Genomic DNA, 21746 nt, shown 5'->3' with positions numbered 1-21746 from the left:
GCGTTTCAGGTTAATCAGACAGCATGCTAAATGTGTGTGAGACTCGACTAATGTTAAAACAAAGATACACAAGCAGATTTTATTACCACAAAGAATAATGCAATTTCATATTGCATATACAAAATATACACACACACACACTACATAGACAAACGTCTGTGGACACCTGAACCACAAGATTCCTATGTGCATTTTTAACATCTCATTACACATTTAGTCCCCATTTGCTTTTTATAATAACCTCCACTCTTTGTGATGTTCTACAAGATTTTATGAAGATTCCCAAAGCCACAAGAGTTTTAGTAAAGTTAAGTACTGGTGTAGGTGAAGTGAGGAGGCCTGGGGTGCAGTCAGTGTTTACATTTATCCCAAAAGCGCTTAATAGGGTTAAGGGTCAGTGCTCTATAGCAGGTCAGTCATGATCCATGTAAAGCATATCTTCACAGAGCTGGCTTTGTGCACGGCGGCATTGTCATGCTGGAACAGAAAAATTTGTGGTAACAATTTAGTACCACATATGGCTGGAAAAGTCTCAATACTTTGTCCATATATTGTACATATATCCACATTTTTATATACAACTAAGCTATTTTTCTATAACCATCATTACCAAGGGTTCCAATCATTCTTGACTGTGTGATTACCCATCTGCCTCAACTTCCTGTCACTGGTATGAAACCAGACCTGCTGAAATGAAGCGAATGGGTTTTTAAGGCATCCAGATGATATTTATCTGTATTTATAGTTACTTATATTATACTTGTCTATACTTTTTTTTTTAAATATTTGTAATATATTGTATAGATTGTAATTTAACTAAGAAAAAAAAAAAACAATAAAAATTCATCAATGCAAAGCAACAAAATGCGACTGTAACAGTACTGAAATTTTAGACCCCAAAAACGAGATCTAAAATTGCCATAAAATATAAAACGCATATAAATGAATATATGATGACGAGGTGATGGCTATATGGTAACGATTCCTCCAACTCTCAGTGATAAAACTATGCAGTAAAGCATACAAACCATAACCTGCATAACATACACCGATATACGTCTAAAGCAGAGCGCAGACCCCATCAGTGTCTCGTTGGCAGAGAGACCGGGGGTGTTGGCGTCTGAGTGAAGGGAAGGGGAGGAGATTTGGGGTTTGAGAGCGGGTCATTATTATTTGAGGCAGTGGCCTGACTTTATGGATTTAAATTGCTGATAAGCATCAAAGCCAATATAAAAGTCATTGGTGGGCCGAGCGGTCTCCGGAGACTGCAGAGACTGAATGTGAAAAAGCAATCCAAGGACAGTTCCCAGCTACTGAGATCGAACATGAATACACACACACACACACACACACACACACACACACACACACACACACACACACACACACACACTTGCTGCATTTTCTAAATCTTTGAAGTTGTACAGGTGTGTAGTAATTATATAAAATTATATTTAACCTTTACATTTTTACTTTATGGCAAATAAAACCAATAATGTATTAATTATGTGTTGCTTTACTTGAATGTAAAGGAATAATAAATACACATGAAATATGATTTATTACTACTACCACTAATTATAATAATTAAATGCTTTAAAATGGCATTTCTTCATTTATATTAAAAAGATTGTGTAAAAATTAAACCTGTAACAATGTGGATTTTTTAAAAATTTAATAAATACATTGTAAGTAAAAGATATTTTCTTGTATACACGTTTTAAAAGGGAAATAAAAAAAAAAACACAAATCATGAAATAATAAAAGATAAAAGAAAAAATCTAATCCTACAAAATCAGTATATTTTTTGGAAGAATAGCCTTTATTTGTCACATATACATTACAGCACAGTGAAATTTGTTCTTCGCATATCCCAGCTTGCTTAGAAGCTGGGGTCAGAGCGCAGGGTCGGCCATGATACGGCGCCCCTGGAGCATAGAGGGTTAAGGGCCTTGCTCAAGGGCCTTGCCCAAGAGTGGAAGCTTGGCGATACCGGGCTTGAACCCCCGACCTTCCGATCGGTAACCCAGCGCCTTACCCGCTGGAGCTACCACTCCCCACTGCTTTTTTCTCTCTCTGTCTACAGAAAATTCCTCTGTGGCGTTTACCTGCCGTCTGCTTTCCTTTCCAGATCTTCATTACGCATAACTTCCGTCAGTCATTATGGAAACGTTCAGTATCATTACATCTGGCAAGAATTTTGTGCACATTAATGAAAAGTCTGATCTAAATCGAGCTGGGTCGAGTTGTTCGGTATCAGTATTGTGCAATAACTTGTTCACGTTCCTTAATTTGATTGGACAAGCGACAATGTTTAGTGTTAAGTGTACTACTGGTACAATTCACTTTGTGTGTGTGTGTGTGTGTGTGTGTGTGTGTGTGTCTACATATGTCCTGTCAGTCAGTCTGTGTGTTGTCATGGCAACACACAATGCTCTATCCAGCTGTGGCTACTTTGGGGACTGTTTTTGTTGGCGGACCAAAGATTTGCTCAAGTTAAGTTATAAAATGACAGTTACTTGATTATAAAATGTACTTTCACTTGTAATAGATGTATATCTAGCGTCAAGACAGATTAAAAACTCTTCCATTACAATGAAGAACAGCTTTTTACACACTCAGCATTCGGACGTTCATTTCTCCAAAGCTTCATCTGAAACGCTTCGCCGTGCCGCTTGTAAAACATGCTGAAGCTGTTTTTCACTAATTGGAGATTTCTTTCTTTCTTGCTTTCATCCCAGAGCAGTTTAATAGGATTCAGGTGTGGTGACTGGGCAGGCCATTCAATTATAAATATCACTCCAGACGTCTGTTTGCTCTCTAATTAACACTTACAGAACTCAGACGTACGCTTCGGATCATCGTCTTGTTGTAGGCGAAGTCCGTTGCACTGAGCCGCAGTTCAGACGGTGTTGAAGTATAGAATAAAATGGTAGCCATGTTGATTCAGGATTCCTTTTACTTTCCAGAAAAAAACCTTCCCTGCTTCAAAAGAACCCCAAACTATTAAGCTTCCACTTCCATGTGTTGACTGTGGGGGTGAGGGAGTCTGCTTCTTTCCTGTTCTCTGTCTTTCTGTCAAGTTCTTCTCTTAAAGACAGACATGTCAAACTTATCCATCCACAGAACTTTCTTCCACTCATTCACTGTCCAATTCTCAGAGTTTGTTGCATAAAAACACGAACATAACTGATACAAGACTGAAGGTTTCCACACTTTTCACAGGCGCTGTATATGTAACACGTATACCGTAAATACCGAGGTAAGACATTTAGCAGGACATGTTTCAACCTTTGCTCTAGTGACTGGAATGATGGGTGACCAAATCCATGTCTGTTAAACACAAACTCCTCATCTGTGTGCTTGGATTAGATGAAAGTGTCTGCAAAATGAAAGCAACATAATGTATTTCAAGAGGTAAAGAAAAAGGAGTTTTCCACTGGCACAAAAGTGTTTAATGTGAGAGGAGGTGGTACAGGGTCTCGGATCTCCTTGTCGTTCAGCATGGACTCAATGAGCTTCACTTTGGCCCATTGGTCAGTCATGTAGAAACACAATGATATTGACCGAGTGGTTTATTAACACAGCATCAGATACAGAGGACAATCTGAGGAGATGATACACTATACATAAATATCTATACTCTGTTTATCTAAATTTCTCCTCTGTGCTCCTTTTAGACTTATAATATACAACCAAAGGTTTGTAGACACCCAACCATAAGATTCCTATATGCTTTTTAAACATCCCATTCCATATTTATTCTCCATTCGCTGTCATAATAACCTCCACTCTTCAGGGCAGATGTTCCACCCGTTTTATGAGTGTGCATGTAGAGATTTCTGGAGATTCCTTCAGCCACAAGGGTGTTCGTGGAGTCAGGTACTGATGAAGGTGAGGTAAAAGGGCCTGGGGTGCATGAAAAATTCATCCCAAAAAAATGTTCAGTAGATCTCAAGATCTTCCAAAAAACATCAGGTGCCCCAAAAGATTTAGTCCATATGTATAGTGTATATTGATGCATACGATTTCCTTAAAACTGCATTTGTGTGTGAACAACGTGCCGAATTCGTAAAAGAGAGAAAACGTGATGGTGTGAACCCAAAGCTCAACACAAACCTAATTGTGATCAGCAGTTCTGATCAGCGAGGCAGAACAACCTGCTGTATCTATCATCCATTTTAAGTATTTTTAATTTTTATAAAACAAGTCTTTTAATATAAATCGGTGAACGTTTCTACAATCAGAGCTGCTCTTTCAGAAAACTGATCAACACCATCTGATCTGATTTGTGTAAACCGGGACAATGCATTTGCTCTTCATTAAAAAAAAAAAAATCTTCTGACAATCATCACTGGTTATGAATACTAAAAACACCTGTCATTGATGGCCGCGTATTATATCTCACTACAGATTACACCCATCATCAAACACTTCCAGGACAATCTAATTCTATTAAGCCCCTCTATTCATCTTCTCACCACTCGAAACACTCGGCGTGATGGATTCGACGTGAGCTCTCTTTTGACCACCGTTTGACAGCAGTGTTTCCCTTTTTAATTATCTGCAGCAAATACTCCTCCTCTTTTTCCCACCAGGAACCCAATGTGTGTGTGTGTGTGTGAGAGAGAGAGTGTCTCACAAACATGGAAGCATGGAGAGAGTGATGGATCTCAGAGGAGTCCACTGACAACAAAGGACGTCCTCATGGATGGATAAAAAAACATTATTGCCTATTACAGATAAGTAGATTTGGGGGGGGGATTCAATTAACAGACCCCTCCCTGTGTCCGGCAGTGAATCCTGGAGGCCACCAGTTCTCAGAGCTCTGCTATGGAAAGATCCGACCCACGGCTCTCTCATGGCTATCTGCTTAGCCATCACCGCTGCATGCCCCCCAGGGGAGAAGCCCACTGTGTGTGAAAGCTAAAGAGGAGGCAGGACAGTTTGGCTGCTCATAAAGAGCTGCTAATTTGGCCGGCGCTGAGACGACCTTGGGGAGAAAGACTCATCTCCTCAGGATTGTAGGATGCTCATGAGTCCCCTGAGTGCTGAGGGGGCGGATCCTGCTGTCCTTCAGCCCCGCCCCCATGCCCTACACTGTTGCTTTGTTAATCAAGCTTTTCACACCCTGATGCTTTTCTCTCCAAACATTAGAAAATAATTAACGCATCTTGTTTTTTTTTGTATCCCAGCACTTTTGGTATTCCATGTGCACATTTATTTATATTTATTTTCTAATAAACGATCTAGATTTTTATTTCACCTAAACATATTAGATGGTTTCTTCTAAGATTGGCTAATGGACAACTTGGAAAAGTTGCAAGATTTGCTTTCTAGGGTGATCCTTTGGTGATGTATTACTCGCTGAAACACACACACACACACACACACACACACACACACACACACACACACACACACACACACACACACACACTCACACCTAACAAAGCCAAAGTCCCCCATAATCGGCTACATTCATGGGCCAATGGAATGTGTTTACTTACTTATGAGCTTCCTGCTTTGGTGGAGAATGACTTCCTGCAGCAATGTGCACACTGCCATGGACATCTACCAAAACAGAGAACACACAGCATGTGGCATTATATATATATATATATATATATATATATATATATATATATATATATATATATATATATAATAATAAAAAAATCCTGATCTGAATGTTTTAACACAAAAAAAAATTAACAAAATGTCAAATGAATAAAATACACTTAAAAAAAAAAAAAATCAGGCTGCATTGATTGATGAAGTGAGTAAATGATTGACTTCACAGGTGTGGGTTTAATAGATAGAGAGCTTCATATGACTCTCCTGCTCAGTCTGAGGAACTCGTGATAGAACCTGAATGCATTTCAGCAGTGTATCACATTATAGACTATAAGTGTTGTAGTAATTTTGTAATAAAAAGACCTGAAATGGGAAAAGCGAGTGTGCGAGCGCTTTACTGCCTGCTGCTGATGCTGGGAGCTGTTACAGCACAAGCAGGTGAGATTTCTTCAATCGTTATCTTGTTGGGGCGAGAATTGTGATCTTGACATTTTTAACATTATTAAGGGTATTCTTTATTATTCTTTAATATAATAATTATTACTGGGGAGGTGGTAGCTCAGTGGTTAAAGTGCTGGGTTCAGAAGGTTGGGAGTTCATGCCAAGCAGGCACTATTGGGCCCTTGAGCACGGCCCTTAACTAACAAGAAAGAATTTAACTGTGCTGTAATGTACATATGACATGTACATTTTTATATTTTAAGATAAGATTTACCTTTATTAATCCCACAGTGAGAATTTCTCTGTTACAGCAGCAACGCAAAAGAAATGCAAATATATAAAAGAATAGAGACATAATACAGTATACAGTATATACACAACACAAAAATAAATTATATTAATATTATAATATTATTTATTAATCTTTAAATAATTAATATTATAATAATATAATAATAATATTAAATAACTAATATAATATTAATATTATATTAATTATTTAAAAAATGATATTTATATACTGTAGAATTATTATATTAATATAAATTTTATTATTTATTATTATTATTACATTTACATTATGGCATTTTGCAGTAATTTAATGACCTTCCTGTTATTATTATTATTATTATTATATCATCAGCATGTAAAAACAAGGCACCTGACCATGGAAACCAATATGCAAAAAATACCCAATGACATTGCAGTGTAATGTTAGGACCCCTGGGGTATTTTCCTAAACCAGCATATCCCAGGTATGCTATAGCTTAACCCCCTTATACCTCAATAATTTGCAAGCAATTACAATTTAGATAAAAAAACCATTTCATTTGTACATTTTGATCATTTATGTTTGATCATGGAACGTCATCGATTGTGTTATAGCAGCAATAAACGGTCATTCTTTCACCAAGCCTCTCTTTTCATTCCTCTTGTGCTGTTACTAATAACAGAATTTATTTGTAACCTGAGAAAAACGAAACGCATTTATGTTACATTCTTACAATCATCTCATAACAAGTGAGCAGTAGCTCAGAAACGGCAGGTTATATTCGTTGTGCTGGGATTAGAACTCACAGCCTTCTGATCAGACGTCAAACATCTTAACTGTTGAGTTTCCACAAACGCCTTTGATCCGAAGTTGTAAATTTACAGCTTTAAGTGTTGTTAAAGAGAAAACCCACTGAAACTAGAGACTCCTTTCTCATCTGCTGAACCAGTGGCTTCTTACGGAAATCTCCAGCATATCAGTGGTTATATGTTGTTTGGAAATTTCTTTTTTACGAGGATTTGACCATAGAATCCCTGAAATGTTCTAAAAAAATATATTCATTTCTATTTCATTACATCAAATACTTACAATAGTTGCATACTTACAATATCTGGACATTGAGGGAAGTGTTTTATCAGCATCATGTGTAGGTTTCTACATATATGGTTTGGTCTGTGTTTTAGAGAGTGCTGCTCGAGCTCTACCAAACTGGCTCACTGGCATCATCGCTGTTTCAGTGTTTCTCTTCCTGGTCTTCGTTGCTTTCCTTGTCAACAAAGTCTGGTTTGAGGACTCGAGGTAATCACCTGAACATTACCTCAGCCTTCGTTTATCATTTAGCTCACAAAGAAATGCTGAACACTATTTTTTATAATTACCCAGTGGTATGGTGTATCTGAATCCTGGATTGTGATTGACTGAAGGGAGTTCAGGAAGCTTGCAGTCAGTTTAACCATTAATGCTTTCAATATAAACATATGTATCCATAGTAACGGAGTTAGAGTTTTATAGAGAGTTGTACATTTCCTAAAATGACCTACTGAGCTGAGGATTTCTGAGTGTCATTTAAGTCATATGAAGAATATGCAGATTTGACAAAATAAAGAAGAAAACGTTCAAGAAGAAAACACAACATTAAAATGCTTTATTGATTAACTGGTTTGGATCAGCAGAATTCTAAACCCGTATATACAATAATTTACAAAAGTGATCCACTCTTTACAGTGGTGTGAAAAAGTGCATGTTTTTGGCATGTTTGTCACACTAATGTTTCAGATCATCAAACTAACTTAAATATTAGTAAAACTTAAAACAAGTGAACACAACATGCAGTTTTTAAATGAAGGTTTTTATTATTGAGGGAAAACAAAACCCAAAACTACATGGTCCTGTGTGAAAGTGTTAAAACAGTGGTTTATCACACCCGAGTTTATTTCTCTCGCCACATCCAGGCCTGATTACTGCTACACCTGTTCACAATCAAGAAATCTCTTAAATAGGACCTGCCTGAAAAAGTGAAGTAGATCAAAAGATCATCAAAACCTAGACATCATGCTGAGATCCAAAGAAATTCAGAAACAAATAAGAAAGAAATTAATTTCTATGAGTCTGGAAAAGGTTATAAAGCCATTTCTAAAGCTTTGGGACTCCAGTGAACCACAGTGAGAGAAATTATTCACAAATGGCAAAAACATGGAACAGTGGAGAATCTTCGCAGGAGTGGCCAGGTGACCAAAATTACCCCAAAAGCACAGTGACGACTCATCCAAGAGGTCACAAAAGACCCCACAACAACATTCAAAGAACTGCAGGCCTCACTTGCCTCAGTTAAGGTCAGTGTTCATGACTCCACCATAAGAAAGAGACTCGGCAAAAATAGTCCAAGTGTTCCAAGACCAACACCGCTGATGAGCAAAAAGAACATAAAGGCTCATCTCAGTTTTGCCAGAAAACATTTTGATGATCCCCAAGACTTTTGGGAAAATACTCTTGGACTGAGGAGACAAACATTAAACTTTTTGGAAGGTGTGTGTCCCATTATGTCTGGTGTAAAAGTAACACCGCATTTCAGAAAAAGAACATCATACCAACAGTAAAATATGGTGGTGGTAGTGTGATGGTCTGGGGCTGTTTTGCTGCTTTAGGACCTGGAAGACTTGCTGTGAAAAATATAACCATGAATTCGGCTGTTTCCCAAAAAATCCTGAAGGAGAATGTCCAGCCATCTGTTCGTGACCAAAACACACCAGCTGACAAAAAAACAAAATGAAGACTTTGGAGTGGCCTAGTCAAAGTCCTGACCTAAATCCTATTGAGATGCAGTTCATGCTCGAAAATCCTCCAATGTGTCTGAATTACAACAATTCTGCACAGATGAGTGGAGCAAAATTCCTCCACAGTGCAGTAACAGACTCACTGCAAGTTCTCGCAAACGCTTGATTGCAGTTGTCGCTGCTAAGGGTGGACCAACCAGTTATTAGGTTTAGGGGCAAACACTTTTTCACACAGGGCCATGTTGTTTTGGATTTTGTTTTCCCTCAAAAATAAAAACCTTCATTTAAAAACTGCATGTTGTGTTCACTTGTCTTCTTTTACTACTCCTTTAATAAAAATGGTGATAATGATGAGGTTAACAGTTATGACGTCATGATTGTGACCCGTCTGCTCATGTAATTACAACATTGGTGCATCATTACAAAGACACGGCTTGACACGGCGATGACGCGTGCTGTGGAACGGAGTGGTGAGAGCTCCTCAAGATTTCAGCTCGAACAGCCTCGATATTCTCTGGCGCAAGCGTCATTGGAACACCACCTGGAAACCTCTTTATTTTTAAGGCTAAACCGGTTGCTTTGAAATAATCAAAAGGGATTATGACATTTTTCCTAGTAATAACACAAGATTCCTTTTGTGCAGCACTCACACTATCAGGATTCATAAAAAAAGGCTTTACACTGAACGCTCGTTGCGCACCAGTCCACTGCTCCATTATAACTAATGGCAAGGGGTTCATTATGAGCTCGGGTTCCAAACAATTGCAGACGCCCTCAGGGTCCTAGTTCCCAAATTTCCCCTTTTCCTGAGCCACTCTGTATAACGTGATAATCCACAGCAAGATGTGAGGCCTTACACCTTATAATGTTCTCCATATTTAATCATGAGCTTATTTAGCCTTTGGTGTCGTACATTAAAATCATGTAACACATGCCGAGCCCTGGATTATCATTTCACAATAACACTGTAGCATGATGCTAGCTCCTGTTTTAAACACTAGTCGTTTCAGCAATGTCTCAAAGAGTAATCAATAACTTCCTGAGTCGACACTTTTTGCTTGTTGTCGTTTGATACTAGCCAGGAGGAAAAGGTTACTGTAATACCCAATGAATATGCCATGAGCAACGGATCGAACTCAAATCTCGATTCAGTCAGGTGAGATTTTAAACTTTATCATCTTTATCTTCCATCCTCTATGCTAATCAGTACTAACTTACCTTGTTCTGATTTTCAGGAGCCATGAGCACTCTGATGCTTATGAGAATGTGACTTTTCACAAATCAGAAGAAACCGTGACGGCCATGTGACTCTGGAAACAGATCTGCAACTCCATTCCACGTTTAGGATGTTTAAGACCTTAATCTTTTTTGGCCACTTTTATACACGTATACAAGTTTATGGATATACACATATGGATCTATTTCAAATGATTTTTTTTTACCAGTTATGTCACTATGTGCTAATTGTATCCATAAAGTTAAATCACAGGAATGAATTTATATGAATCGAAATTAATTTGATTCATTATTTCTCTAATCGGACACAAGCTGCTGAAATCCCGATTTATTTACTAATAATAGCTACTATATATATATATTTACATTTATTACATTCGTCAGACTCCTTTATCCAGAGCAACTTTTAAAAGTGCATTGAAGTTTCTATTAATAAATACATTTTAATATTGTTTCATTTGGACCCAAACTGAGAATACAATCAGTGTAAAATCCCTCTTGAAAAGAAACTTTAAAGCAACGGGATTTTATTTGGTTAGAAGTGTGTATTTAAGCACTGCTGGAAGAATAATTTTTGAAGATGGACAGTGACGCAGCTTTAAGGACATCAAGTTGAAGTTTAACCTTAACCATCTAGGTGACGGAATATAGAAGAGTCTTAAAGAATGTCTTCCTTGTAACCTGTGAGAATGGTGTAGTGGTAAAGGATAGAGGGATAGGTGAAGTAGTAGTGGATAGAGGGATGAGTTGAGTAGTGGTTAAGGATGGAGGGATGAGTTGAGTAGTGGTTGAGGATGGAGGGATAAGTTGAGTAGTGGTTAAGGATGGAGGGATGACTTAAGTAGTGGTTGAAGATGGAGGGATAAGTTGAGTAGTGGTTGAGGATGGAAGGATAAGTTGAGTAGTGGTAGAGGATGGAGGGATGAGTTGAGTAGTGGTTGAGGATGGAGGGATGAGTTGAGTAGTGGTAGAGGATGGAGGGATGAGTTGAGTAGTGGTTGAGGATGGAGGGATGAGTTGAGTAGTGGTTGAGGATGGAGGATGAGTTGAGTAGTGGTTGAGGATGGAGGGATTAGTTGAGTAGTGGTAGAGGATGGAGGGATGAGTTGAGTAGTGGTTGAGGATGGAGGGATGAGTTGAGTAGTGGTAGAGGATGGAGGGATGAGTTGAGTAGTGGTTGAGGATGGAGGGATGAGTTGAGTAGTGGTTGAGGATGGAGGATTAGTTGAGTAGTGGTTGAGGATGGAGGATGAGTTGAGTAGTGGTTGAGGATGGAGGATTAGTTGAGTAGTGGTAGAGGATGGAGGGATGAGTTGAGTAGTGGTTGAGGATGGAGGGATGAGTTGAGTAGTGGTTGAGGATGGAAGGATAAGTTGAGTAGTGGTTGAGGATGGAAGGATAAGTTGAGTAGTGGTTGAGGATGGAAGGATAAGTTGAGTAGTGGTAGAGGATGGAGAGATAAGTTGAGTAGTGGTTGAGGATGGAGGTTTAGTTGAGTAGTGGTTAAGGATGGAGGGATGAGTTGAGTAGTGGTAGAGGATGGAGGGATGAGTTGAGTAGTGGTTAAGGATGGAGGGATGAGTTGAGTAGTGGTTGAGGATGGAGGGATGAGTTGAGTAGTGGTAGAGGATGGAGGGATTAGTTGAGTAGTGGTAGAGGATGGAGGGATGAGTTGAGTAGTGGTTGAGGATGAAGGGACGAGTTGAGTAGTGGTAGAGGATGGAGGGACGAGTTGAGTAGTGGTTGAGGATGGAGGGACGAGTTGAGTAGTGGTTGAGGATGGAGGGACGAGTTGAGTAGTGGTTGAGGATGGAGGGATGAGTTGAGTAGTGGTTGAGGATGGAAGGATGAGGATGGAACCAGCATGTTGAGTTAGTAACAGTTTCCTCTCATCTCTAAAGTTACAGTTCGACTTTTGACATTTACTGACACTGAAAACTCCACTAACAAGCATTTCAAAATGCGTTCATGTGAAATCTACGACTTTCTGGTTGTTAAGAATGAAATGATGCCAATGGGCTTTAATAGAAACTATTCTGTTGGAGAAACTGACCAATCAGAAATGTATATTCAACACTCCTGTGGAACAGATAATATAAAAGCGAATGAAGAATGGAATCAAAGGGGTAAATGTAGATATCAGGTTTATTAGATCATCTCTCATTATCTGATAGAATGCATCTCAAACATGGTTTCTTTGGGATTTGACAGTACATGATCATTTCACAAAGACTGACCGACAAACTAAACATTTCCGGTGGAACGATTAACATTTGCATTTTTCTGTATTTGAAGTCGGGAAGGGAAACAGGGTTGGGGCGGGGTGGGGGGTTGACAGAGACAGGGTGAGAGAGAAAACAAACATTGGATACAGACATATGTTTTAAAGGGAGTTCAAGGCAGACAGCATAAAGGAAACAGTCTGCGCATGGAAGCCAAGTGAAGAACAAGTGTGCGCTGGGAAAACCCTCGACCAGTGGCACCACTGTGCTGCACTCGTTTCCAAAAAAGGACCGTTAAGCTGAAAGGTTAGGACCATTTTGAACGGGAGTGTCGGAGTCAGAGCATTCCCGAAATTATTCTAGCGAATAGAAATCATTCTACTTCATTTATCGCACGTGATTTAAGCCTTCAGCTACAAGTCAAGGCCTCGGACGATGTACTAGGCACTATTTTCTAACATTCTACACTAATACACAAAATACTGTATTTAATCATGTGTACAGCCGCTGGTCTCCACCCCTTTTCCATGTTTCAGGTGTTATAATGACCTCACAGGTGTTAATAGTGCATTAGAGCCGGGGTGAAGAAACTTCTCTGAGTCAGACACTCCTGATTTTGAACATATATTGGAAGTTCAAATGTAGTGTTTTCATGCTACAGCTCAGTACAAGCAGAATCCGAAACGTGTCGAATGTGTTCGAGTGAAAACCCAACGCAGAAAGTGGTTTTGGCGAGAACCTCCTCGTGAATTCTCTACGACCCCGAGGTCAAGCGGCTTTGCAAGAATCTGGCACATTTCCGTTTGAAGATCGGGAGTCCAGCTGACACAGGATTTCCTCATATTGTGGTCGACACTGTGTAAAAAAAAAACCATACCTCGCTCACGCATACCATTTTCATTTTAGTTACGGATAGGAACGCTGGGGCAAACCTACAAAATGAACTTGAATAAAGGAAATAAATTACATATTTACACTGACAGGATTTGTGCAATTAAATGATGAAACACTGGTGATAGCTTTAGTAAATAAAAAGAAAAAACAAAAAAAGAAAAAAAAATATTGAATTGGGAATCTAAAACGATTATTCAGTCAGAATCAGGGACTCTAAATATGATAATGAAGAGGACGTCTATAACGGAAGAATCGAATCTAATAATCGCCAGAGAAAAAATAACACCCAGCATCGGCCCCTTCTCACAGTTCATCCCTATTATTTTCTATGAAACGAACGATTTTTGAGGTCCAGAATGAGCGATTGGGAACGTGTGTTCAGGGTGTATGTTTTATTGCAGTGACAGATCTGGTGCAATGAATTAGTTTCCAGGCAAAAAAAAAAAAAGGTTGTTGGCAGCTTTGCATGAAAATAGAAATCATTTGTATCAGTTGTTTCCCAACATAACGGCAATTGGGTGGTTACCAATAGTGAGAAGTTTGACACGTTTCCCTGCTCTGAGAAAACACTGAAACCCGGAATCACAGCTCATACAGTGGATGTGAATGTGTAGAGACGACAGACACTGGAAATGCTGTTTTTCACTCAATCTAAAAAGATACCATGGTATATATTATATTTCCCATGATCAAGCCCTTGTTCTTGTGTTTTCCCTTTTTTGCGGCATTTCGCTCCAGACGTATTTATTTTTTAGTCATTAGTGACATTTGTGCTTCATGTAAAGGTAAAAGTGCTTTATATTTGTCACCTGTACATTATAACACAGTGATATAGTTTCTTCCTATGTAAGGAAGTGCCTCTGGAAGCACAAATGGGTTAAGGGCCTTGCTCAAGGGCCCAAGAGTGGATGCTTGGGCTTAAACCCCTGACCTTATGATCAATAGTCCAGTGCCATAACCACTGTGTTACCTCTTGCACCAGGTTCTCGCATATCCCAGCTTGTTGGAAAGGTGTTGTTATGATACAGCACCCCTAGAGCAGATAGGGTTAAGGGCCTTGCTCAAGAGCCCAAGAGTGGCAGCTTGGTTATACTGGGACTTGAACAGCCTTAACCACTGAGCTGACACTTCCACTAGGTTTTTGTATATCACATCTCGTCAGGAAGCTGGGCTCAGCATGCATGGCCAGATCATAGTAGGTGCCCCCTCATGGGCCCAACAGCAGTAGCTTGTCAGTGCTGGGGTTTGAACCCAACAACCAGAAAGACACTAGATTTTGTTTATCCCAGCTTGTTAAGAAGCTGTGGTCAGAGCGCATGGTCAGCCATGGTATAGGACCCCTGGAGAAAATAGGGTCAAGGGCCTTGCTCAAGGGCCAAACAGTGGCAGCTTGGCAAAACTGAGATTGAACCTCCAACCTTATGATCAGTAACCCAGAGATTTAACCACCAAACTAAACCAACATTGCCGTATAAATGTAAACAAACAAACAAACAAAAACAAAAACTAAGCTCTCCATCAACTCCCTCAGAGGACAGATTGGTATCATGGTATTTAAATAAAGCATGTACCTTCTTATATGTAAAGTTTGTTCAGAACGACTTGTATTGCTTCTAGGATGGAAATCTGGAAACTTCCCAACATCTCTGGTGACATTCCATCACATCGTTCCTGTCTGTCTCATTCCTGGACTGTTACTGTTAATGCTTTATTTATTTTTTGTCATTGTGTCAGAACAGGGAAATGTGTCATTTATTTTTCATTTTGCCTCTGAAGGGTCGATCTGCCCTAAAGTCATAACCCTGAACCGCACCCTCACCTCATCTACACACTTGGATCGAGTGGAGTGTCGATTATTATAAGTTGTAACTGAATGAAAGGAAAAGGATTCAAGACGAGGGTCATGAGCAAATTCCCTTCTTGTTGAGTGAAAGTTTAGAGAAATGCACACACACACACACACACACACACACACACACACACACTGGGGTTGGCTCCATCTCATTCTCAAAAAGATCATGGATGGAGTTTGGGTTACTGAGCTCTACACACCTGAAGGAGAATTTAATCAGGGGCTATGCATGCGCCCACATCAAGGTGTGTGTGTGCGTGTGTGTGTATCGTGGCAGTGCCTACGAGTGTATGTTTGTGTTAGGACAGTACAGACAGTGTGACAAGCCCTCTCTGCTTCTTCAGGATGGCCACGGCCTGCTCATGCGTGACTCCTTCCAGACTCTCTCCATTTACAGATAGGATCTGATCTCCACGCTTTAGACGCCCGTCTACCGCTGCTGCCCCCTACACACACACAAACACAAACACACACACACACACACACACACACACAGATCAATATCAGGATTTCAGATTTTGTTTTACAACCATAAATTCCTCTTGGATATACAGCAGACGTAAAAAGCTTTCTGTACATTTCAAGTCATTTCTCACATAAACGGTGCGTAAGGACATGTACATTGTTTGGCCCAGGAGGAAAAAGTCAATTCCAGATGTATAACCCCAATTCCAAAAAAGTTGGGAGACTGGGTAAAATGTAGATAAAAACAGAATGCAATGATTTGCAAATTCCCATAAACTCATTATATTCACAATAAAAAACATCAAAAAACATCAAATGTTTAACCTAAAAATACATACCATTTTAAAGACAGAAATAAGGTCATTTTTAATTTGATGTTGTGTAGCATCACACCTTCTGTCTGTATTCATCTAGGAACTGAGGAGACCAGTTGCATGACATTTTAGGAGAGGAATGTTCTCACATAGTTGTCTTATACTGGATTCTAGCTGCGTAACAGTTCTGGGTGTCCTTTGTTGTATTTTTCGTTTCATGAGTCAAATGTTTTCATAACGTGAAAGGTCTAGACTACAATTGTAGCCTTTATTGAAAGTTATGATCACTCTCTAAATGTCTACATGCCACTCAAAGATCCTTTCTTATAAAATGTTTTACTTGAATGGCAACACGTATGTATCAAAAACGCAGCATTCTGGTCAGCGGTTTTCCAGGTTTGCTGTTTGGAAATGAATCCTTCTACAGATATATTTTGAGAAAAATTTTTATGGCACACTGAATTGATCTCATCCAACAAAAACTCCATACACACAAAGGTTTTGGTACAACCTTTCCAGCCATATTTGGTTTGTCTCCAAACTTTGGGATGCTGTAGCACTTCACCTGAACTAGTTCGAGCATGACAATGCCCCTGTGCACAAAGCCAGCTCCATGAAGATATGCTTTACAGGGGTTGAAATGAAAGATCTCTTGCTACAGCGCTCTAAACCCTATTGAACATCTTTGGAATGAAGTTGAATGCTGACTGCACCACAGGCCTCCTCAACTCATCTACGTCAATTATAATAATGCTCTTGTTGCTGAATGAATCTCCACAAGCACACTCTAAAATCTAGTGGAACATCTTCCTAGAGGAGTGGAGGATTCTTTGCTGTTATCCAAGAACAGGAAGCTGATGCTGGCTGGGCACAAGCTCACCAAAACGAAAGTTAAAGGCACAGCCACACAGATGGGATGGTCAGACTTTGACACCAACACTATGGAATCCATGAACCCAAGCTGCCTTGACTCAATAGTACAGGCCGGTGGAGGCGGTATAACGGTGTGGGGAATATTATCCTCGCTCACTTTTGCTCCAGTGAAAACAAATCAATCATCACTTGAATGCGATAGTTTACTGGGAGTCTTCATAAAGACCATGTGAATCCCTTCATTACCCTGATTTACCATATTCTAAAGGCTTTCTCCAACATGATAATGCTTATAGTAACAATCACTCTACATATGATAGAATAACAGAAAAACAATTCATATTGTAGCCTTGACCACACAGCGCTCATTAGGAACCAGAAGGCATGCACAAAAGACGGTTCCTCTGCAGCTCTTTGCTTCCTAAAAGGATTTTATTTGGAATCTTCAATCCAAAGAGCTGTTTAGGGTTGTGCATTATTTTCTTCACCGCAAAGATCTGACAGAACATGATCACCATTGGTGAGTAAAACCATTCTGCCGCTGAATCGGGTATTAGCTTTGATGTTTGACTCTTGTCTGCCCCCTGCTGGTTCCTGGTGGTTGTAGCACAACCAAGACAAAGCACAGATATTTGGAAACCCCACATTCTGTCGATAAGACTAATTAATTTATTAGAAATTTTTTTATTGGGGTTTTCAATGTATTTCTTTTTGGTTAATCTGTGACCAGTATTTATTAAATTCGTGTTCTGCAGATGATATTCAGAATCTTTTGAACCTCCAAACGAAATGAATTATGACTGGTTCGTAATCCAGAAACAAACAGACGATCCAGTCCTCCGTCTCTCATCTTTCGCATGGAAATATTTAATCGGGAGATTTATACACGCTTGTTTTTTTTGTACCTTGCAGAAGACAGTTTTGACGTAGATAGGCAGGTCTCCATGCGGACTCCCGAAGCCTCCTACGATGCTAAAGCCGAGGCCTTCAGAGCCCTTCTCCAGCGTGATGCTCTTTGGCTTTGGCGTTCTGTCACAAGAAACATACATTATGTTTTAAACACAAAAACTTAGACCAGAGACTTTCCATGGAAACGTCGACTGGAGAAATCTGGAAATATTCCAATATTATTATTCCAAGTTGGAAACTTACCAGAAATTTATGGGAATTTACACAAATGTATAGGAATTTGTTAGAAATTTGTATCATATGCATAAATATAAGCTGACGTACATGCAAACATGATTTAATTGTTAGTATAATTTGGTTGCACAACAGCTGGCGTACAGCACAAGGAGGTTTTAAACATAAATGGATGTAATATTCATGTAATTTACGTGAAAACTCGACAAGATGGACGTTATTTTGTGTGCAGGATACAGGAAATGATGTGCGTTATGTTATAGAGGTATGCACAGTGCATGTAGGGGGTGTGGCCTAAATAACCCTGCAGCAAGTGTGCCGTGTGCATGTGATACAGTAGATGGATGTGCAATTTCAGCTAGAATTGCATACATTTTTATATAATAAATATATAATAGATTTCCAGTTTATTCCAGTTAATTACCATGGAAAGTTTCCAGTATTGAAAATTCCCAGATGTTTGCAACTCTATTCTCAGTTTATAAAAAAAGAGTTTGAGTGACTCGAGCATTTGGAGTTCAGAGGTTGAGAGCCAGACTGGTTTGAGGTCACAGGAGGTTTGTGGGACATCGTCTTGTTTTGTCTTATTTAAAGTTAGTGACAAAAATATGATTTTAATAATAAAAAAAACATGTTCGTGTAAGAGGAATCAAATCTGGTGGAAAGAGTGTAGTACTTAAATGAAGGAATGTGATGGGATGGAGAGTCTCATAACTCACTCTGGATCTGTAATCAAGGCCTCGGGGTTGGTGCTCAGGGTGGAGCTTGAGGACATGCTCTCAACCTGACTGGCGATGGCGCTGATGTTCGTGTCCGCTATCACCTGTCAGAGAGACCCACAGAAGATCATCAAACATCCTGAAAAAATGGGCCTTGAAAGCATACACGCATCCAGATATGTCAAAACACACACACACACACACACACACACACACACACACACACACACACACAGCACTCCTATCAGTGAGTCTGAAAGCTTGTGTGTCATAAAGATGACTGTATGCCTGTGATAACGTGCATCTGCTAATGTGATGTGTGTGTTGGGCGTTGAAATGCACCCCTGTAATCCCTCCTGTCCTGGATGCCATGCGTACGATTGTTCCACAGACAGGCGCTGCTTCAAAGACATCGATCCTCTGACAAACACTTCCTACCATCACTCATCAGCCCCCGTCTCTATTCTCCTGCATTAATAAAGGACTTCTTTTTCTTTTTGCAGCATTTCGAGGGTTTTTTTTGTTGTTTGTTTTTTTTTTTTTTTGCCCACACATCAATTAAACCTGATGACTGCACTGACGGCGGTGGCAGAGCTCCGAAAGAGAAAAAAAACTCATTTCCATATTTAATTAGCGACGAGGCAATTAAAACTAAAACGCACAACAACAAACAAAAGCTAATTAAAGAATGACTTGGCCAGTTTGGGAGAAAAAGTGTGTAAACATTCCCTTGCCATCACATTCACTTCTCAGAGAGAGAGGGAGGGGGAGAGAAAGAGAGAGAGAAAGAGAGAGACAGAGAGAAACAAGACAAAGTTAGAAAGATAGAGACAAAGAAACAGAGAGAGGCAGACATACAGAATAAGAGAGAAACAGCGAAAATAGACAGAGAGACTGACAGACAGAAAAACAGACAGAGTCAGACAAAGAGAGAAAGACAATGAGACTGACAGAGAGAGACAGACAGAAAAAGGGAAACAGAGAGACTGACAGACAGAAAAACTGACAGAAAGAGACAGAGAGAGAGAGAGAGAGAGAGAGAGAGAGAGAGAGACTGAAAGACAGAAAAAGAGACAGAAATTGAGACAAACAGGCAAAAAAGATAGAGACAGACAGACAGACAGAATGAGAGAGACAGACAGAGAAACAGAGAGACAGAGAAAATAGACAGACAAACTGAAAGAGACCGATTAAGAGACCAAGACAGACAGTTAGACAGACAGAGCCAGCCAGACAGACAGACAAAAAAACAGACAGAAAGACCGAGGCAGAGACCGACAGACAGAGAGACAGACAGAAAAAGAGACAGAGAAACAAACAGAAAGAAATAAAGAAACCAACAGACAGAAAAATAGACATAGAAACAGACAGAGGCAGAGGGAGAGAGAGATGGACAAACAGAAAGAGAGAGAGAGAGAGAGAGAGAGAGAGAGAGAGAGAGAGACAAACAGAAAAAGACAGAGAGAGACAGAGAACAGTATTTGCTGAATTATTATTTTTTTTTTAAAGACCATGCAGATAAATCATATCCAGTTACTTTCTGGTCTCTTGGGGCCAAAACAATGTCAAAAAATAATCAAATAATCAGAGTAAATATTAAGACGTCAGGTGGCATCTGACACGTGCCAGGGGGGTGGGGGGGATTTCACATGTACCTACTATTGAGGGGAAAAAAAAGATGAGAGGACATGTACGTAAATGAGCAGGAATGGACGTGGTAAAGACTGAGAGAAGGAGAGAGGGAGAGGGACAGAGAGAGAGAGAGAGAGAGAGAGAGAGAGAGAGAGAGAGAGAGAGAGAGAGGGTAAACAGTAATTGGTCTCTTAGCTGGTTTAATCAGCAGCGTACAGGCAGGGCTCCCCCTGTTTGAAAGCTCGCTGCATTCCTCCTGGAGCGCGGCAGATAACGGCGCATTTGCATAAAGGCCCGGGATTATCTGGCAACCCGCGCTCAACTGCCGCACAGCTGCCGAGAGCTGATAACGGCGCAGTGACACAGCACCAACCACTCACACACTACAATAAATCCACACACACACACACACACACACACACACACACACACACACACACACACACACACACAAACACCTTCTCCACACCCCCACAGTACTGTATAGCACCCACATCCAGTCAGTGATCAGCACACAAACACAATCCTATACATTCAGTCAAACACAATCGCACACACAACCTCTCTTTTTTTCACACCCGTGTATCTATACACCTTTCGCACCCGCTCACAATTTTGAATACAATCGCGCATGAATAAACCGAGCAGCCCTGCAGAAGGAAATAAAAAAGCTTCAGGATGTACAGGTGGGTGATAGAACCAATGAGAAATTTACAGAAGACTGAAAAAGCATACAAAAGCAGACTTGGGTTAACGGCTAGGTCAAATGCGAAAGCAGCATTTACACACTAGCAATCGGCGAAAAAAATCGATTACACACACACACACACACACACACACACACACACACAAAAAATGAAATTCTGAGATTTGGGTTCGAGCTTGTGCAAACGCACCTTCTTTAAATCACGTCGCACAAAAACGCACTGATTACAGGGACAAAGGCCGATATTTCGTGTCACAAGATTATCAGTGTTAAAAAGCATCATATTTCATTGGAAAGTTACTGCAAGAGACTTCGGCTGGTCACAGTATTGAATATTAGAGTATTCTACAATTCATAAACTCGACATTAGGGACAAAATGTAGTTCTTTTTTTCAGACCTCCAAATCTATTAAGCACAATCGTATAGAGCACGGAATCTTCCCTTCGTTTGTACCAGGAGACCCAAATCTGTTCCAGCATGACAACACCCCTGTGCACAAAGCCAGCTCCATGAAGATATGCTTTGCATGGTTTGGAAGTAGAGGTCGACCAATAGTGGATTTTACAGATACCGATAAAAACAAACAAACCTAACACTCCGTGTAAAATACTAGTGAACACAACATT

The 21746-nt window shown here is 39.9% G+C and overlaps 1 protein-coding gene and 1 long non-coding RNA gene across 2 annotated transcripts; one reads left to right on the top strand and one right to left on the bottom strand.

Annotated features, from left to right (window-relative positions):
• Nucleotides 1–447: 447 nt before the first annotated feature.
• LOC124391583 lies at nucleotides 448–7473 on the bottom strand. The gene is made up of 3 exons (XR_006927006.1): nucleotides 7396–7473; nucleotides 5511–5574; nucleotides 448–477 (listed from the first exon to the last, which is right to left on the bottom strand). It is a non-coding gene; the product is annotated as an uncharacterized LOC124391583 (long non-coding RNA).
• pdzk1ip1 (PDZK1 interacting protein 1) lies at nucleotides 5851–10735 on the top strand. Its single transcript, XM_046858256.1, has 4 exons — nucleotides 5851–6015; nucleotides 7474–7588; nucleotides 10142–10219; nucleotides 10299–10735. Exons 1-4 carry the CDS (start codon nucleotides 5946–5948, stop codon nucleotides 10369–10371), a joined length of 336 nt encoding a protein of 111 aa, XP_046714212.1. The 5' UTR covers nucleotides 5851–5945; the 3' UTR covers nucleotides 10372–10735.
• The last annotated feature ends 11011 nt before the right edge of the window (nucleotides 10736–21746 follow it).

This window comes from Silurus meridionalis, chromosome 9 (assembly GCF_014805685.1).
Source record: "Silurus meridionalis isolate SWU-2019-XX chromosome 9, ASM1480568v1, whole genome shotgun sequence".
NCBI classification, from domain to species: Eukaryota; Metazoa; Chordata; class Actinopteri; order Siluriformes; family Siluridae; genus Silurus; species Silurus meridionalis.
This window is presented reverse-complemented; position numbering and strand designations above follow the sequence as displayed.